General features: G+C 36.0%; 2 protein-coding genes across 2 annotated transcripts in view; both read left to right on the forward strand.

Annotated features, from left to right (window-relative positions):
- The window catches only part of LOC107738397 (protein-methionine sulfoxide oxidase mical1-like), a 30,481-nt gene extending 21,368 nt beyond the window's left edge, over positions 1-9,113 (forward strand). The window contains exons 18-22 of the mRNA XM_016550158.1: positions 3,266-4,037; positions 5,643-5,743; positions 6,260-6,367; positions 6,746-6,853; positions 7,762-9,113. Of these exons, the coding sequence (XP_016405644.1) occupies positions 3,266-4,037; positions 5,643-5,743; positions 6,260-6,367; positions 6,746-6,853; positions 7,762-7,968 (1,296 nt within the window). The 3' untranslated portion in view covers positions 7,969-9,113. The remainder of the gene's footprint in view (positions 1-3,265; positions 4,038-5,642; positions 5,744-6,259; positions 6,368-6,745; positions 6,854-7,761) is intronic.
- A 3,186-nt stretch (positions 9,114-12,299) lies between these two features.
- LOC107738405 (uncharacterized) lies at positions 12,300-17,351 on the forward strand. The gene is made up of 4 exons (XM_016550170.1): positions 12,300-12,381; positions 16,379-16,699; positions 16,790-17,077; positions 17,212-17,351. Exons 1-4 carry the CDS (start codon positions 12,300-12,302, stop codon positions 17,349-17,351), a joined length of 831 nt encoding a protein of 276 aa, XP_016405656.1.
- The last annotated feature ends 1,206 nt before the right edge of the window (positions 17,352-18,557 follow it).

Raw genomic sequence — 18,557 nt, forward strand, 5'->3', positions numbered from 1 at the left:
CCAGCCCTAGCAAAAATATATATTAAATTGATTTATTTGGACATGATACCATGGTAATATATATATTTTTTGGTTCCTACGGTCTGTTTTTCAGTTGTTTTCTTCTGTTTCATCATCTGTCAGATGAAAATTGCAAGTACCATCACTTAGAAAAATAATTGCACAGCTCTCCTCAACAAGACAGATGATATGAGGTGTCATTCATGGCCATAGTGCAAACTTAAAGGGTTAGGTTGAGCTCTTATTTGTATGAGTTTTATTAAATATGTTAGGATGGTATGATAGACTGATTGTCTTTTCTTCACTAAGATATATTCAGCCATTTCTTATGAAACAACATGATATGACGAGAACTAATGTGGGTCAGGTGCTGCGTTAGGGAAAACATTTCCTTTCCTCTCCAGCTCTTGTGCAGGATGGTGTTTAACGCTGTGTGATTGTGCTGTGAATCCGTTTCTGTGGAGTGTCTGTGTCTGTGCCTGTGTCTATGTGTCTATGTGTCTGTGTCTGTCTGTGTCTGTGTCTGTGTCTGTGGCTGGGATTGGATTCCTAGTGGTTGGTCATAAGACTCTTCAGAGCTAATGCAGTTTTCTGTGAGCTACTGATATTTTTTGCTGTCAATTTTGTTGCAACCTATTCAACTGTATGACTTGAAGACAAACAGATTTAGTACTACTTATTTTAAACAAACATAATGCTAATGCACAGCTGAAGATGAGAATGCTCAGAAAGGCTGTTTTACACAGATTTTAGACGGTCATGCATATTAACCAATAGAAAGCGGCTTGATATGAAATGTCTTTGTGAGCAATGCTTTATACGTCACTATACTATTGATAATAGTAAATCACTTAATTTCACTGTTTTATTAGATTTTTCGTATTTATTAATTTTCAGATTCATATAATTTACTAAATATTATGTCAAATAAGTATTATTTTACTTATGTAAAATAAGTCAAATTTAATTTCAGAAATTATGCATGTGTGTGTATAAAAAAAAGAAAAAAGCAATTTCATGTAATTTTTTATTTTTTATTTTTATTGTACCTTTATTTAACCAGGAAATTAAAAAACTCTTGAGATTTAAAATCTCATTTACAAGAGGGTCCTGGCCAAGACAGGCAGCACATTTAGTTACACATAAAACAAAATATATTTGTTACATACACAGAAACATACACAAATCACTCAAAACATTTCAAATCAGGTGACTCTACAAATAGATCCTTTAAAATAATTTAGTGATACCAACTCTTTTAAACATAACTTATCTTGTAGTTGATTCCAATTAAATGGAGCAGCATAACTAAAAGGGATGCTTAACCCTCTGGTGCTCTTCGGTCACTTTTGACCGAAACATTTTCTGTATTGAATTTTTAAAAATCACAGATTCATCGGAATGGTATGAAACTTGGTGACTCTTATGGCATTTGGAATGTGAACACACACAAAAATTGAGGGCATGAATCGAACAGACTAAGTGGTCGTAAAAAAAAATAGTCACACTTGTGGTCTTCGGTCAAAAATGACCGACCATAGGAAATGAACCTATGAACTGGTGTGACTGTAACAGCAAATATGTCAAATAAAAGCAATAATTCAACTACAATGAAGTAAAAAAGTGGACAGCAAGGATGGGGTTACACTCTAAAACATCAAGAGTGCAAAACAGACACACTCACTCAAACACACCCTCGCAGACACATACACAAACATACACAATTATACACACTCAAATGAATTGGTATGGCTATAACCATATAGCCGAAACGAGTCAGAAAACTGAAATAAGAGGCTGAAATCAGATCAAACCCAGAAGGATTAAGCTCTGATAAAACATTTCTGTTCATTCATGTTACATTTTTATAGAATTTTAATGTTTTGTGTAACAAAATGCTTTCTCTGTGTTCAGGTTTGACTGTAGTAATAATAATTCAAAAACTGATGCTTCAAATCAACATTTCAAACCAAAAAAAAATCTAAACCTTTTAAAAAAGTTGTCTTTGAGAATGTCTAAATAATATATCCAAACCCACAACTTAATAAAAATAAGTATTTATGTCTAAAAACAATTAGAGAATTTATAGGCCTTTTATATAGAGCTATATAGGAATCTATGGGCTAAACCATGGAATTGCAGATGTTTTTCTTATTTTACTCCCACCAGATGGCACTAATCTGGCTTAAAAAATTGGATTTTAAAGGCATTGACTCTATTACTTTTCAATGAATGCAGTATTTCATGTTAAAATAGAGTACAATAAAATATGATGAGTAAGGGCATTTGAATTTGTGATGAAACTTAATGCTCCATGATAAACTGAATCCAACGCCTGTAAACAATGCTTAGGTGCCTGCATGTATATGATATCACAATCCAACACTGACAAAAATGTAGCTGCTACCAATCTCTTCCTTGCTGCAAAAGAAAGACAATACTTGACAATACTTGACTCAATACACAATACTTAGTAACCTAATTAATTAAAGTCTCAGTTAGTTGTAAACTGTATATGTTTGAGTCATGAGTTATTCATTCAAAATCTAACTGCACTGATCGCACTGTTTTTGATTAATCAAAGAATCTTTAAAAAAGTGTATTACAAATGTTTCCACAAAAATATGAAGCAGCACAACTACTTTCAACATTGATAATAATCAGAAAAGTTTCTTGAGCAGCAAATCAGCACATTAGAATGATTTCTGAAGGATCATGTGACACTGAAGACTGGAGTAATGATGCTGAAAATTCAGCTTTACATCACAAATATAAATTACATTTTTAAATATATTCACATAGAAAACAATTTCACTGTTTTTATTGTATTTTTGATCAAATAAATGCAGCCCTGGTGAGCATAAGAGACTTCTTTCAAAATATTAAAAAATCATACCGACCACAAACTTTTCTGTGTCTAAAACAGTTTCACAGTGTAACAGTTCATGCACCTGCACAAAATATCTGTTCCAAAATATCACGGTAATAATGTTTTTCTGTTTTGTAGAATCATGTTGAAAATGGCCTTAATGAGGAGGATGAGAAGGAGAAAACTCAAAGTGGTGAACCCGTGGAGATTTCATCTCCTCCTCCACACATCTCCGTAAGAAGGAAGGGCTCGTATAAGATCTCCGTTAATATTAAAAAATCATACCGACCACAAACTTTTCTGTGTCTAAAACAGTTTCACAGTGTAACAGTTCATGCACCTGCACAAAATATCTGTTCCAAAATATCACAGTAATAATGTTTTTCTGTTTTGTAGAATCATGTTGAAAATGGCCTTAATGAGGAGGATGAGAAGGAGAAAACTCAAAGTGGTGAACCCGTGGAGATTTCATCTCCTCCTCCACACATCTCCGTAAGAAGGAAGGGCTCGTATAAGATCTCCGTTGACCCTGACTTTGAAGAATCGGCTGAGTGTCTTACTCCCACAGAGCAAAAAGACCAACCGCCATCCAACTCTCATGAACCGAACAAACCCTCAGAGCTCAATCTGGAGAGCACAGGCATCGAGAACCAACAAAATAACGGCAGTGCGTCCGTTCCAGTGCCGGCCCCGCGAGCGTCCAAAGCTCCACTGTACCCTCCGCTCCCAAAACCTCGTACTGTCCATAACGTGTTGCCTCAACCCTCACATGCCCCCAAGGAATCAGAGCAGAACCAAGAGGAAACTCATCACAACCTCCCGCCGGAATCCAAATCCAAACCGTCCCTGCGTAAACTTCAGCTGAGCGAAGAGGAGAAGGCCGAACTGCTCAGCCAGGATTCAGACACGGAGACGCCCGCCTCGTCTTCTGCCGCCTCCACCTCCTCTTCCTCCAAGCAGCACGAAGGAGGTGAGGAGGAGGGCTACTGGAGCGGAGGCACCGCGACCGGGAAGAGCTTGCGGAACCGGCGCTGCATGAGAAGGAAGAGCGAACCGCCAGCTTCCACACAGCCGCAACATGGAAAGATGCGCTCCAAGTTTTCCCCATGGAATCTGTCTTCACCTCGACTACAGCAGCGTTTCAGTGTCCTCAGAGTCGCACCTTCAGGTTAGAAGCCCAATGTTTTGTAGTCAAGTCATGTTGATTTATAAAAGCGCCTTATAAAATACAGATTGCTTCAAAGGAGCTTCAGAGTAAGAAACAGGAAAATAACAAGATTTCTGTTAAAATAGCAAACTTCTTCAAATGTGAGACAAATTCAAATTCTGCTGTAAAGCAGCTCTAAAAAAGACAATAGTGTCAATAAAAAAATAAATTAAATTAAATTAAAAGTATTGTGTGTAAGGCTGCACAATTTGTCCAAAAATCTTGTGATTATCGATCAACATGGTTAATAATTTTAAAAAAATTAAATTATTAAGAAACAGGAAAATAACAAGATTTCTGTTAAAATAGCAAACTTCTTCAAATGTGAGACAAATTCAAATTCTGCTGTAAAGCAGCTCTAAAAAAGACAATAGTGTCAATAAAAAAATTAATTAAATTAAATTAAAAGTATTGTGTGTAAGGCTGCACAATTTGTCCAAAAATCTTGTGATTATCGATCAACATGGTTAATAATTAAAAAAAAATTAAATTATTATTAATATTATTGTCATCATCATCATTGTTGTAATTGTTTTTAAGTATTATTATTATTATCATCATCTAATATTTAGACTGTCCAAATATTAACCAAAATGACTACTACGGTTATATTTTACTGTAAAATAAAAATGTATTTAATAAAATAATATAATAATTGTTACAGTACAGCTGTACAGTACAATACTAATATTTATTATTACGGTCTTAATTTCTTCATTTTCAAACCATCAAGCTCTAATTTTGGCAGAAAACTGCTGAAAACACCAGCTGGTAGACTGATCAAAAGAGTAGTTCTTTGATGGAAAAATGAAAAAAACACGCATTTACAATCCGTGTATCATTCAATCATTCGTTTTTTGATTTAATATTGAAAGTAGAAAAATTAGAAAACGGCTCCTTTTTCGTTTGTTCGTTTTTTTTTCAAAAAAACGAGAAACGAGAATTCAGCTTAAATTTTCGTTTTTCGTTCATGGGTGGAAAAATGAATAAACAGCTTGAATATTTGATTTCTACACGTGGGCGGGAATTAAACGCCCCTTTCTGCCCTCAGCCGAAGATCAAACCGTGCCATCATCAGTTCTTCCGCAGTATCACGCAGCAGAATATGATCGAATGATACACGGATTATTTACACATCCTCAAGTCATCCTGTTACAAACTGGTATGCGTTTCTTTCTTCTGCTGATCATAAAAGAAGATCTTTTGAAGAATGTGGGTAACCAAACCGTTGCTGGTGACTTTCATAGTATTTTTTTTTTTTTAAGTCAATGGCTACCAGCAACTGTTTGGTTACCCACATCGTTTAGAATGTCTTTTTTGTGTTCAACAGAAGAAAGAAACTCATACAGGTTTGGAGTAAGTGATGACAGATTTTTCATTTTTAGGTCAATTATGAATTTGATTCAGCTATAAAAGCAGCTCTACAGAAGACAATAGTGTTAAAGTTTTGTGTCAGTGTCAGTAAAGTCAAATCGAAAATATTACTGAATATGAAGTGTCTTTTAGTACTGAGCTCTAGGTTGAGCTTAATTTTTTAGTAGCTGATTTTGCTATGATTTTCATCAGGACAATCTCAGCCAGATCATTATGTATCAGGTGATAATGAAGAAGGTGTTGACGATGACGAAGAGGATCTTCAAGGAGAAGACCATTATTTGGATTGCAAGGTTAGATTATGTTCAAATTAGGATTTTTAACCCTTGGTCCGTAGTTTATTTTGGATGAGGAAGCCACATTTCTATGCATGACAGTTTTTTACAAACATAATTCTACAAACAAAGAGGAATATACAGTTATTTTTGCTGATACTCGAGCATGACTGCCCAGAATAAAACCATGCCATTTCATGAACAAAGGCTGCACGATTTGGGAGAAAGAAGTTTTTTTCCTTTTCATATTCTCCCTTGATAAAAATTGGGATTGGGATTTAAAATGCATAAAAAAAAAATCAACCTTTGCTATGCTTGTTTGTAAGGCTGCCAAACATTTTGTGATTATATGATATATGTGATCAATATGATAACTACTATATATATCAAATAATACAATAAATAAGTATTAATATTTGTGGCTTTTATTTTGGTGGGAAAAACACTAGATCATGTCATCATGTTTTCTGGTAGACTGATGAAATCCTGTTCTCTAGGAAGTTGTTGACTTGGGTTTGTGTTACGTGTGTTCAGGGGGCTGATTTTGAGATTTCTGAGTCAGAGAAACGAGATCTAAAGAGGATGAAAACTCTGGAGCGGAAAGCAAAGCTGAGCGAAATCCAGCGCTTCCACAAAGCTCAGGTGAGCAAGATCACATTCTTCAAACTGTCTCAGCAGTGTAGATTGTTTCCCATAATTGTAAACATATGTAGTTTAAATTGAAGGGTCACACTTTACAGTTGGGTCCTATTAGTTAACATTAGTTAATGCATTACCTAACATTAACATTAACATACAACTGTTCATTGTTAGTTCATGTTGGCTCAGCTCCATTAAATAATTGAACTGATGCAACTTTTGATTTGAATGACTATTAGTAAATGATGACATTAACTAAGATTAGGAAATGCTTTAGAAGTTACCAATAAAAGAAACCTCAGTATTAATTTATGTCAAGATGAAAAGTATCTGACTTTCATTCTGATTTGGTGTCCTGTCCTGCTTCTGCCGCCCCCACAGACGATTCAGAGACGTCTGGATGAGATAGAAGTGACCTTTAAAGAGCTGGAGGAGAAAGGAGTGGAGCTGGAGAGAGCTGAAAACAGATTCTGTTTTACTGAGAAATTAGTTTGCTAATATTTCAGTTTGTAAATAGTACTATACAGTGTTGACTGTCATATATAATCATTAAATTAAAATGTAAATAAAAAATATATTTTATTAATATTAATTAAAATTAGTATTTTATTAGTATTTTTATAATATTATAAAAAATTATTATTATTATTATTAATAATAAAAACACAAATTAAAAAACCAAAAATTAAATTACTAAAATTAAATTTAAATTAATATTAAATATTTATAATTAATTTTAATAATTTAATTTTAATATGAAATTGGAATAAAATCATTATTAATATCTAAATATGCTGTTACGTCATTATATTTTCTTTATATAATAGTCATTTAAATAGTCCTGTGAGGAGACAAATGAATTTAGATTGATTTACAAATAGTCCATTTGGCAAGTAATATGAGGTCATGAAAGCTTCATGTATAATTAATAACAGTAATAATAAGAAGAAGAAGAAGAATAGAAATAATAATAGTAATAATTTATTATTATTGTTGTTGTTGTTGTTTAGCTGCTTTGTTGTTGTTTAACTTGTTTAGCTCAACACAATGAATAAAAAAAAAAAAATCTTTACTCCAAAATAAATATTTTTTTTTATTTGATTAATTAATCGTTTGACAACACTAATAATAATATAAAATTATAAATTATTATTGTTGTTGTTGTTGTTTAGCTGTTGCACATGCTCCAACACACTTAGCAAAAAGCCAAAAATACATTTGTTTTTATTGTTTTAAATTATGTAATATTAAATAGTTTTTAAACAAGTTAATATTAATATCAAATTTAAATTATGTTGTTATTAATATTGTTATTGATATTTAAATAAAGTATTAATTTAAAAAATTTATTTATGTGAACATGCACACATGCATTAACGTGTTTCAATGTTCTTGTGCATGTAGACTCTGAGAAAACCCCTGAGCAGCGAGAACATGAGAATCGGGTCCTGCAGGAGATGCTGGATGTGGTGGACATGAGGGATTCACTGGTGGCCTTCCTGGAGGAGAAGAGGTTGAAGGAAGTCAATGATGAACTGCTGAGGAACTCGGTACTGGAGGCCAAGAGACATTCAACCGCAGCATCCCAGGTGCTCTGGGACTAAGACACCACAAACACACACTTTTTGAGTGCCACAACACACCATAAAGTTCATCATTTACTCATCCTCATGCCGTTATAAACCTTCTATCACTTGTTATCTTTTGTGGAAAACAACAGGAAAAAGTTGCATGATGTTCTCTTTTTCATTCAATGAAATAAATAATAAAATCATCATAAAAGTAGTTACAAGTCCTTGAAGCCACATGATTGATATGAAGTTTATTAGGTTTTCATATAAAGCTTTAAAAGTCGTTTTTCGGACTCAAATCACAGCTTTGTTTAGTTTCGGTGATGCCAAATATTAACCGTTCTCATCTGCCTCATAACCAGTTTTGCAGTGCTTAAAAATTTCAGTGAACCATGACTTGCATTTTATAGCATAGAAAGCAGAAAGAAAGTCATACAGATTTGCATAGACAAGAGGGTGAATAAGTGATGACAGAATATTTATTTCAGTCACACAATATAAACCAACCCTATGACTTGTGGGCACAAATGCATACATTGCACAACTTTGTGCAGAGACTCTGCTCTTGAAAACCAAAGAGTTCAACGCATCTGCGCACACAGGTTTATGACACTCGAGATTTGGAAACAAGTGCCAGCCGCTACGGTCTCACTCCAACATAAATGTGCTTTTGAGATGGATACAGAAACTCTGGAGACTGTAGAAAATGTTGTGGAACTGCACATCCGTCACAGCCTTCACTGCCCAGACACAGCCTTTTCACAAGACTCTCACGCTCAAACACACAGACTTTACTGGGGCAGATGTTTGCGTACACGTGTGCGATTGAGTCTATCAAGGTCATGTATGTTCTAAATATCAAAATTATTAAAGCTTATTTCTACCACAGAATTTAAAAACTGAAAAGGTAATTGTGAGTTTTTATCTCAAAATTCGGACTTTTGCAAGTGCACAATTGCAAGATGTAGTTAGTTAGCTGTAAGAAAAAACTATTATAACAGAAAACTGAATTGTGTGATGTAAAGTCAGAATTCGGAGAGAAGAAAAAGTCAACCTCGTTTTCACCATGGAATTTTTTTAAAAAAAGGTAAATGTGAAATTTTTATCTCACAATTCTGACTTTTTTCTTGCAAAATGTAAACTCACAATTAAACTTGTGAAATGTAGTCAGGAATCTACGGGAAAAAGTCAGAATTATAGGATAAAAAGTCGCAATAATCTTTTATTTTTTTATTACTTGGCGGAAACAAAAAAAAAGTAATTGCAACTTTTTATCTCAGAATTCTAACTTTTTTTTTTGTTGTTGCAAAATGTAAACTTGGAACTCTGAGATGTAAACTCAGAATTGCAAGTTGCAAAACATAAACTTGTAATTGTAAGAAAAAGTGTTAGAATTGGTAGAAAGTCGCGATTAGCTTTATTTTTTATTCCGTGGCAGAAATAAGCTTCCATACACAATGTCCTCATTAAAAGATATTATATAAAAGGTATTTACATACTTATGATGTTGCAAAACCTGATGCCAATATCATGTCTTAAACAGCACTTGCATTGTATAATTATGAATATATTACAGCTTTGCGACAAGAGATTCAATATCACAATGAGCTTTTGTGCACTGTATTATTTATTTTTGTCCTTGTAAGTGATTGTATGATTGTTTATTATTATTATTATTCATTGTTTAGATTTTTTTCTGCATGATCATGGTTTTCTCTCAGGGGTACATCTGCCTGGACCGGTTTCCATTTATATATTTCTAATTACGTATATTTGTGTATCATTATTTGAAAGTGTTTGTTTATACAGTAACTAATACTCATTCATGAATTCATTTAGGGAGGCACAAAGAAGCAGAGAGTCTGCGTTCCTTTGCTGTATGAAATTCCCACAGAGAATTATTACTTGGTATGTTTATGTGTTTGATAAAGTGATGTTCATTTTTTGAGCACTGAGAATAATTAGTGGCATTAATTCTTGTCAGAGAGGAAATTTGTGCTCGTGATTTGGCAACAGTGGTGTAATTTTTGCTGTTTGCGTTTGCTCCCTGATTGTATTTCTTTTCTTTAAATATTTTTACACACGCACGCACATCACACAGACACCAGTGGTTTCTTTTCTATGGGGACAGTAATTATTGAATATGCTAATAAAATATCTAGCACTTTATGTTTTGCTTCATGGTTGGGTCAGCGCTGTGGAAACGGCCTTGATTTCTTGGTTGGTACCAGAAACAGATTTTGAGCATTGACTGCTTTTGAAATTTGTGCTCGTGATTTGGGAACAGTGGTGTAATTTTTGCTGTTTGCGTTTGCTCCCTGATTGTATTTCTTTTCTTTAAATATGTTTACACACGCACGCACATCACACAGACACCAGTGGTTTCTTTTCTATGGGGACAGTAATTATTGAATATGCTAATAAAATATCTAGCACTTTATGTTTTGCTTCATGGTTGGGTCAGCGCTGTGGAAACGGCCTTGATTTCTTGGTTTATACCAGAAACAGATTTTGAGCATTGACTGCTTTTATTCAACCAAGAATGTGAAACCGTACGCACTTACTCTTGTAATATTATGTTTCATGCAGAAGTAAGCTACATTGTTTTCACATGACCTTGACTTGTATGTATAGTACAGTATACAGTGTGCATGCTATACTGCAGAAATAGTAAGGTTTGGATGTTAGTATGCTATTCTGCACATACTGTAGCCTTTGTCTGCTAATATATCCTTATGAAATCTCTGCTGAAATGGAGATGTAACCACATCCCGATCTCATAAAATGCCATTTTCTGTCATTGCCTTATTTGCTCTAGACCAGGGGTGGCGAACGTCGGTCCTGGAGAGCCGCAGCCCTGCAGAGTTTTGCTTCAACCCTAATCAAACACACCTGAACAAGCTAATCAAGGTCTGAAGGGTTACTAGGAAGCTACAGGCAGGTGAGTTTTAATTAGGGTTGGAGCTGAACTCTGCAGGGCTGCGGCTCTCCAGGACTGGAGTTCGCCACCCCTGCTCTAGACTTTCAAGTGTTGTTGTTTTTTTTGTTTTTTTTTAAAGGGTTAGTTCACACACAAAAAATAATTCTGTCATTAATTACTCACCCTCGTGTTGTTCCAAACCCCGTAAGACCTTCATTCATCTTCGGACCAACAAAAATAACTTTATTCCACATTTTCGTCTCTACGGCATCACTTTAGACGCGCGTTCACGACAGTACCATGACGTGAGCGTGTGGTGGCGCCGGCGCTGACCCAGATCCGGCGTGATGACGTCATTACGCCGGATCTGGGTCAGCGCTGCCACACGCTCGTGTTATGATACTGTCGTGAACGCGCGTCCAAAGTGAGACGAAAATGTGGAATAAAGTTGCTATTTTTGTTTTCTTTGCGCAAAAAAGTATTCTCGTAGCTTCGTAACTTTACAGTTGAACCACTGATGTCACACGGACTACTTTGTCGATCATCTTGGTACTTTTCTGGACCTTGAACGTGGTAGTTACCTTGCTGTCAATGGGAGGGTCAGAGAGCTCTCATATTTCATCAAAAATATCTTAAATTGTGTTCCGAAGATGAACGAAGGTCTTACGGGTTTGGAACAACACGAGGGTGAGTAATTAATGACAGAATTTTCATTTTTGGGTGAACTAACCCTTTAAGGTACATCGCACCACTAGAGGGCCTCCTACATCAGTACATCAGGAGCAAGAGGATCCACGAGGACCAGGATGAGGTTTGATTTTGACATTGGTGGGGACATAACTGCAGACGACAACACCTTCCCCATCCAACCACCCCAACATTTTCACATTTATGACAGACTTTTGACCACAGTTTCATGTCATCTAAAGTCTTTATTTATAGATATGGTAGCTAACATAATCATAAGCTAGCTATATTTCACATACATAAACAAAAAATCTGTCTCTAAACGTCTCTTTTCTTTATTCCAAGGTGATCTAGACAAGTATATGGACACTATCCAAAGCTCTGTTAATCCTAAAACGTTCAAAACTGTATCTCTATATGTGTCCTCTTAAGCTGTACATTTATTACTTTTTTTTTTGACCCAGCAACACATCCCTCATGAAAAAAAACACCATGGTAACCACAAATTAACCATGGTTTTGCTACAATATCCACAGTATAACCATGGTATTTATAGTAAAACTGTGGTTACTACACTTTTACTATATTATAACCATGGTTCATTTTCTTAAGGGATTTGTAACTGTAGACTTTCTTTTTTTCTTTGTTTTGTTTTTATAACTGTACTGCCTTAACGGTTTGATGATTTGTACTCTTTAATAAAAAAAAGAAGAAATCAGAAAAAAATATTTTTTTCCGAAGATCCGATCTAAATCTAATGATTCGTGATCCGAGCTCCTGCATCACAGCAGCAGATCTTGGATCAGTTGACCTCATCTGGTTGATGGTAACTGGATCAGGTAACTGGTTTCAGAGCAGCACACACTGCAGATTCATCCAAACTGGACAATTTACTTATCCAGCTGATGGGTCTCTCACATGGGTCATATAGAGTCAAGTGAGATGGAGTTTGCTGTAGATCAGTAAAGCTAGTGAATTAATCTCAGGTCAGATGCACTCTTCTCAGCAGATGCAGAAGCCTGTAATTATCTGGCATCATCCATCTGTGTGCTGCTCAATCAAGAGCTCTACTGCAGCACAACAGATGCTCATTTGATTTGATGAGTATGTGCCTGCTCCTCAATCATGGCCTTTTTAATCACTGATACATGTTCAATTACATTTGCTGTTCCTTCTCTAGATAATCAATTTGATTTGAGAAGGACAGAAAGAGAGAGAGAAAACTGATTATAAAATAGTCTGTTTTGAAGCTTTTGGACACAATCAATGTTCAACAATAAGGATTTTTTTTGTCCTTCAATCGTTTATATTTCTACTTAAAAAATGTTTATAAATGTGTGTGTATGTATACTGTATATACATATATGTCACAATACACTGGAGCACGAGGATGACGTTCACAACAAGTAGACCCGACAGAGGAAAAATGCACAGACAAGAACTTATAAACACCTGACAATTACCAAACACAGGTGCACAGAATGACTAATTAACTAAACGAGGACAGGAACATGACCATGACCAAATAAGGGAACACAGGAACAGAAACGGCCAAAACATAACAAAACAGATCCATAATCCTGACAATATATGTATTGTAATAATTATTATATATGTTTTCTAATATTTAATTTTTTTAAATTATATATATATACATACATACATATATATATATATATAATTGTGTATATTTTATATATAGGCTATGTCTTAAATTTAAAATAATTACACAATATTTTTGTACTTTTTAATAATTATTTTAACTTTCTTTTAAAAACTTCAAATAATTTATTAGGTTTTTAGTTTGTAATGGTATTTTTAGCTGGTATTAGTTATGCAACTATAATATATATCTATGAATTCATACAAGTGCTCTTTCTGAAAAACAGTGGCATATGGTGCAAAATTACTGATTTGTTTGCTTTAAAAAAGTATCGTTCTCGACAGCAGGTTGGCAATCTGTTACCTTGATTACGGACAGATTTAAATCAGTCATTATTCAAAACATCACACAAAACCTGTGAGTTGTGAGTGACCTGAAAGTCTCTAACTCATCCTTATAATTGAGCCCAGCAAACTGTCCTTCACTCTGTGGGTGATCCATTCCGCCTGTGTGCATACCTGTGAGTTGTGAGTGACCTGAAAGTCTCTAACTCATCCTTATAATTGAGCCCAGGAAACTGTCCTTCACTCTGTGGGTGATCCATTCCGCCTGTGTGCATCTGATGGATGGTGTGTTCGCTGATTACAGCACTGGAAAGTGAGCAGCCAGATGTGATTGATTGCTGTTATGTGTCAGCTGATTTCTGAGGAAGTGTGTTCCTGTCCCCTCTCTCTCTCTCTATATATATATATTGGGTTCAAAACAACCCAATGGCTGGGTTTGTCCCTTTTTAACCCAGCGCTGGGTTATATTTAACCCAGCATTTTTTAGAGTGTATATATATATGAGAGAGAGAGGTTTGTATGAGGGTGAGTAAATGATGACAGAGCTTTCATTTTTACTGTTTTTTGTCCTATTATTGGTTGTTTTATCATCATTGTCATGTGTCTTGTAACTTTCTCTCTTTTCCTCTATTTCCGTCAGACACCCTTCACACCTTCAGCTGAACTCCCAATCTGAGTTACATAAGACACACACATCAATCCATCATTGTTCATGACCGTGACATCACTGTCAGATTATCACTGGCTTTAGATGAGATGAGAGCTGCTCTTTACTGTCCAGCAGATGCACAATAGAGGTTTGTCAGAGGTAATCAGCTTTGAATGAGTGATTTATAAACTTGCATTAATGATATTGCATTTTTACCATAGAAAAACACTGGAGAATTTATAAACTGTATTAAATTTGAAATGGGTGTTTTAATTTTATTATTAAACACCTTGGAAGTGAGAATGGATAGCATAGGGCAAATTGTGTTTAGTTAACCTAGAAACTATATTTAACATGAATTTACATTTCACTACCTTTATTTTATTTTGTTACACTCTAAAAAATGCTGGGTTAAATACAACCCAGTGCTGGGTAAAATAGGGACAAACCCAGCAATTGGGCTGTTTTGACCCAGCGGTTGGGTTAAATGTTTAACCCAACCTTCTGGGTAGTAACCCAACCGCTGGGTCAAAACAACCCAATTGCTGGGTTTGTCCCTATTTTACCCAGCACTGGGTTGTATTTAACCCAGCATTTTTTAGAGTGTAGGATTTCTATTATAGAGTGTTGTGTTGCAAGGCATTTAAAGGCAAGTCGATTGCATAGATGGACTAGGACAATCAATCAATAAATCAGCTCTATTGTGGCCTATGACAACCCAACGTAGATAAGAATTTAACACTGTTTCATATAATTTAATTGGCTCTTCAGATGACTCAACATACCCCTCTCCTGGGGCAGGACCGGCCTGATGTCGTGGTCAGTGTCACTTCCTGCTGAACGTAGTTGAGACACAAGATCTTCACTGAATGTTCAGGCAAACCTACAATAATTTCTGATATGATACCTGCTAAAATATTCTCCTGTATGTGGGTTTACACTGCGTTTTTCATCAATGTGAAAGGTGAGCTATCTACAACCTAATGTTGTTCTGTTGTTGTTGTTTCTTTGTTTTACAAGCAGAATGTTTTTGTGGTTATGGTTGCTGGTTGGCTGGCATCAGACATTGGTGCTGTCATGCGAATTCTACTCAATGCGTCCAGGAGAAATAAATGTGTCAGTGTTTATGCTGCTGTTCTCTGAAAAATTATTGAAAGTCATGAGAGTAAAATAAGGTAGAGGTACCACACTAGAGTCAGTTTTAAACTGTTAATCCAAAGAACTGTCTGCTTAAAGCAGCACTATGTAACTTTTGGCGCTCTAACGGTTAATAAACAGAACTGCACACATCCCGCGGAAGAACATTCTAACCGGAGCTACTTCTCTTAAGTTTATGTCTATGGCGATTCACGCAGGTATGTGTTACTCCGCAGCGGTGACGACCCGACCAGGCTACAATAGTCCAAATATAAGTACTTATTATAAGTGTACCGTAGTGATTCGGAATAAGACAAAAACGCGGTTTGGAAGATGAATTCATGATGTACTCGCTCATTATATAGTACATTTTGCAAATTTTGAACACAGAAAAAGTTACATAGTGCTGCTTTAACTTACGTATAAATAGAGATCAAAACCTCATCACTTATAGCACAATGTCCACACACTTCAAAACAAATCCTTTATGAACATTTACTCAGGATAAGAATTTTGTTTTTACTTCTTATATACACTGGTCCCCAATATAGCTACACCACCAGTCAAGTTTGAAAGACATCTCTTTTTCTCACCAAGGCTGCATTTATTTGATCAAAAATGCAGTAAAACAGTAATATTGTGAAATATTATTACAATTAAAATAACCGTTTTCTATTTGAATATATTGTAAAATGTAATTTATTCCTGTGATGTAAAGCTGAATTTTCAGCATCATTACTCCAGTCTTCAGCGTCATGATCCTTCAGAAATCATTCTAATATGCTGATGGTTTTTGTATGTTCAACCGATTTACTGTAGGCCTACACTTGTCATGCATCTTAAATTGTAGGATTGTGTAAGCGTGTTAAAAATATATAAATTAACTTTGTAATTTATTTTTAAAATCTAAAGTTGAAATTAGTTCCTGTGGTATAACTGACAATTTGCTACAGATGCTTAATAGTTATTTAAACCTGAATATTATGTGGTTGATTCTACAGAGGTCCCAAGCAATATTCCAGGTATTGTCTTAGATTCTTACAGCTGATGTAGGTTTTTATTTTTGTAACTCTCACATTAAATCCATTTTGATTTTGTTTTAGATCTTGTAAATGGTAGGTGGGATGAGCTCAAGATTGTGATGAAGGGAAAAGTTGTCACTCTGCAAACAGGAGCTACTGGCCTACAGAGAGATGCTGAAGTAATGTGGCTGTTTGAAAGTGGAGACCAAACAACCCGTATAGCACAGCTGTATAAAGGAACAGTCTTCACTCATTATGAACCAAGACTCGTCAACAGACTAAAGCTGGACCGAGAAACTGGATCACTGACTATCTGGAACATCAGCACCAGTGAATCTGGACTTTATGAAGTCACCATCAGTGGATTCATGCCAGCGAGGACCTTCAAAGTTGATGTTTATGGTAAGATTTCGTTATAGCCAATACAAAAAAAAAATCATTATCTTTTTCATAACTAATGATCAGTATATAAAGTGTGTGTGTGTTTTAAAGAGCCAATTTCTGTACCTGCCATCAGGATTGGCTTGTTGGTGGCTCACCCAAATCAAGAACTCTGCTCTGTGCTCTGCTCTGTAAAAAATGAACAAGACGTGTCCATCTCATGGTATAAAGGGGGTGAAATTGTGAACCAGACCACCAATCCAGATCTCAGCATGAACCTGAGTTTACCATTAGAGCTCCATTATACTGATCCTGAGGCATACAGCTGCACAGTTGCAAATCAAGTGAGCAATAAGACCGTCCATCTTCACATCAAAGAGATCTGCCCACAACACGAAGGTGCACAGACTCAAACAAAATGACAGGAAGTCACTTTCTGCCACAATGACCTCTGTGCAGCTTATGTGTCTCTTAGTAGAGACAATGCCAGTTGTTGATTTCATGTCTGTCTTTTTCTCTCTCATCTCTTTCAGATTGTCCGGAGCATTGTGGTGTCACTGAGGTTCTGATTCGATTGGTTCTGTCCGGTCTGGTGGGATTTGGCACTGTTGTCTTTCTGGTTGAGCACATGATGTTGTGCTCCATTCAAGGAAGAGCTCCATCTATGTGCTAAAGACACTGCCATGATGAAAGGTTACAGGCAGCACCAAATAAAATGACAAAATCACTACAATAGCAGGCTGAGCCAGAGAGCATTTAGTTAGTGTGGAAAAAAGAAATTCGGAAGTGCAAGCAAAATTGTAAGACTTGCTTCCAAAGTTCTTTTAAGACAAGTTATTTCACTCGGCGACCATCGCCTCTCGGGCAACCATTTCAGTCATGCAAGTACATCTCTTTGAAAGTGACGTCTGACGTGACATGTGGCCAAGTATGGTTACCCATACTAGGAATTAGTGCTCTGCATTTATCCCATCCTAAGTGCACACACACACCGTGAACACACACCCGGAGCAGTGGACAGCCATTTATGCTGCAAATGCAACTGTGATCAAAGCTGAATTTTCTGCAGCCATTACTCCTGTCTTCAGTGTCACACGATCCTTCAGAAATCATTCTAGTATCATTTGCTGCTCAAGAAACAATTTATTATTATAAATAATAATAATTTATTATTATTGCTGCTGCATCATATTTGTGTGGAAGCCGTGATGCTTTTATCAGAATTTATTTTAAACTCAGTCGTGGTATTGAAGGTGGAAGAGAGCGCTGTACATTCACTCCCCCCCACCTACAATTCCTGCCGGACCTGAGACTCGAAATTGCAGCCTTTGGGTTACGAGTCCGACTCTCTAACCATTAGGCCATGACTTTGAATGGGGAAACATCAAATTCTCTAAAGCTGTTCACCGAGCTTATGATTCAATTTCATTTGAAATCACCAATGAACTGAACTGTCTCATAAATGTTGTTTCTTATGTTGAAATAGCAATTATTCTTTTTTGTTTTGTGCGTTGCACTTTCTCCCATTCATAATGGTGTGTGTGTACACCAAAAGCGACTTAGATTACATTCAATACAAAGACGCTAACAGACGCGAAGTCGCGCCGGGCTGTGCGATTGCCGCGAACGCGCGATATACTCAATCGCCTCTTCTGCGCAAGATGAAAAATTTCAACTCCAGCAGAAAATTCGCATGATGCGCTGTCGCGCAAGCCAATCAGGGAAGAGCTTATTGACATGTCCAGTTTGACACGTCCGGTTGTATCAGAAAATGAAGGAGAGCATTGCGCGAGTGACACGAAAAACATCCCGCGAATCGAGTAATCTAGATGCGAATATTCGCTCCGCTTTTGGTGTGCATACACCATGAGTCAGCGCA

This window comes from Sinocyclocheilus rhinocerous, unplaced genomic scaffold (genome assembly GCF_001515625.1).
Source record: "Sinocyclocheilus rhinocerous isolate Xijiao unplaced genomic scaffold, SAMN03320098_v1.1 scaffold2716, whole genome shotgun sequence".
NCBI lineage: Eukaryota > Metazoa > Chordata > Actinopteri > Cypriniformes > Cyprinidae > Sinocyclocheilus > Sinocyclocheilus rhinocerous.

Bases quoted from the DNA above. Each gene is read 5' to 3' on its own strand.
- LOC107738405 (XM_016550170.1), top strand. From the start codon at position 12,300: ATGATTCGTGATCCGAGCTCCTGCATCACAGCAGCAGATCTTGGATCA. The intron at 12,382-16,378 runs GTAACTGGTTTC...ATTTTGTTTTAG, and splicing joins GTTGATGGTAACTGGATCAG to ATCTTGTAAATGGTAGGTGG. The intron at 17,078-17,211 runs GTGCACAGACTC...CATCTCTTTCAG, and splicing joins GATCTGCCCACAACACGAAG to ATTGTCCGGAGCATTGTGGT.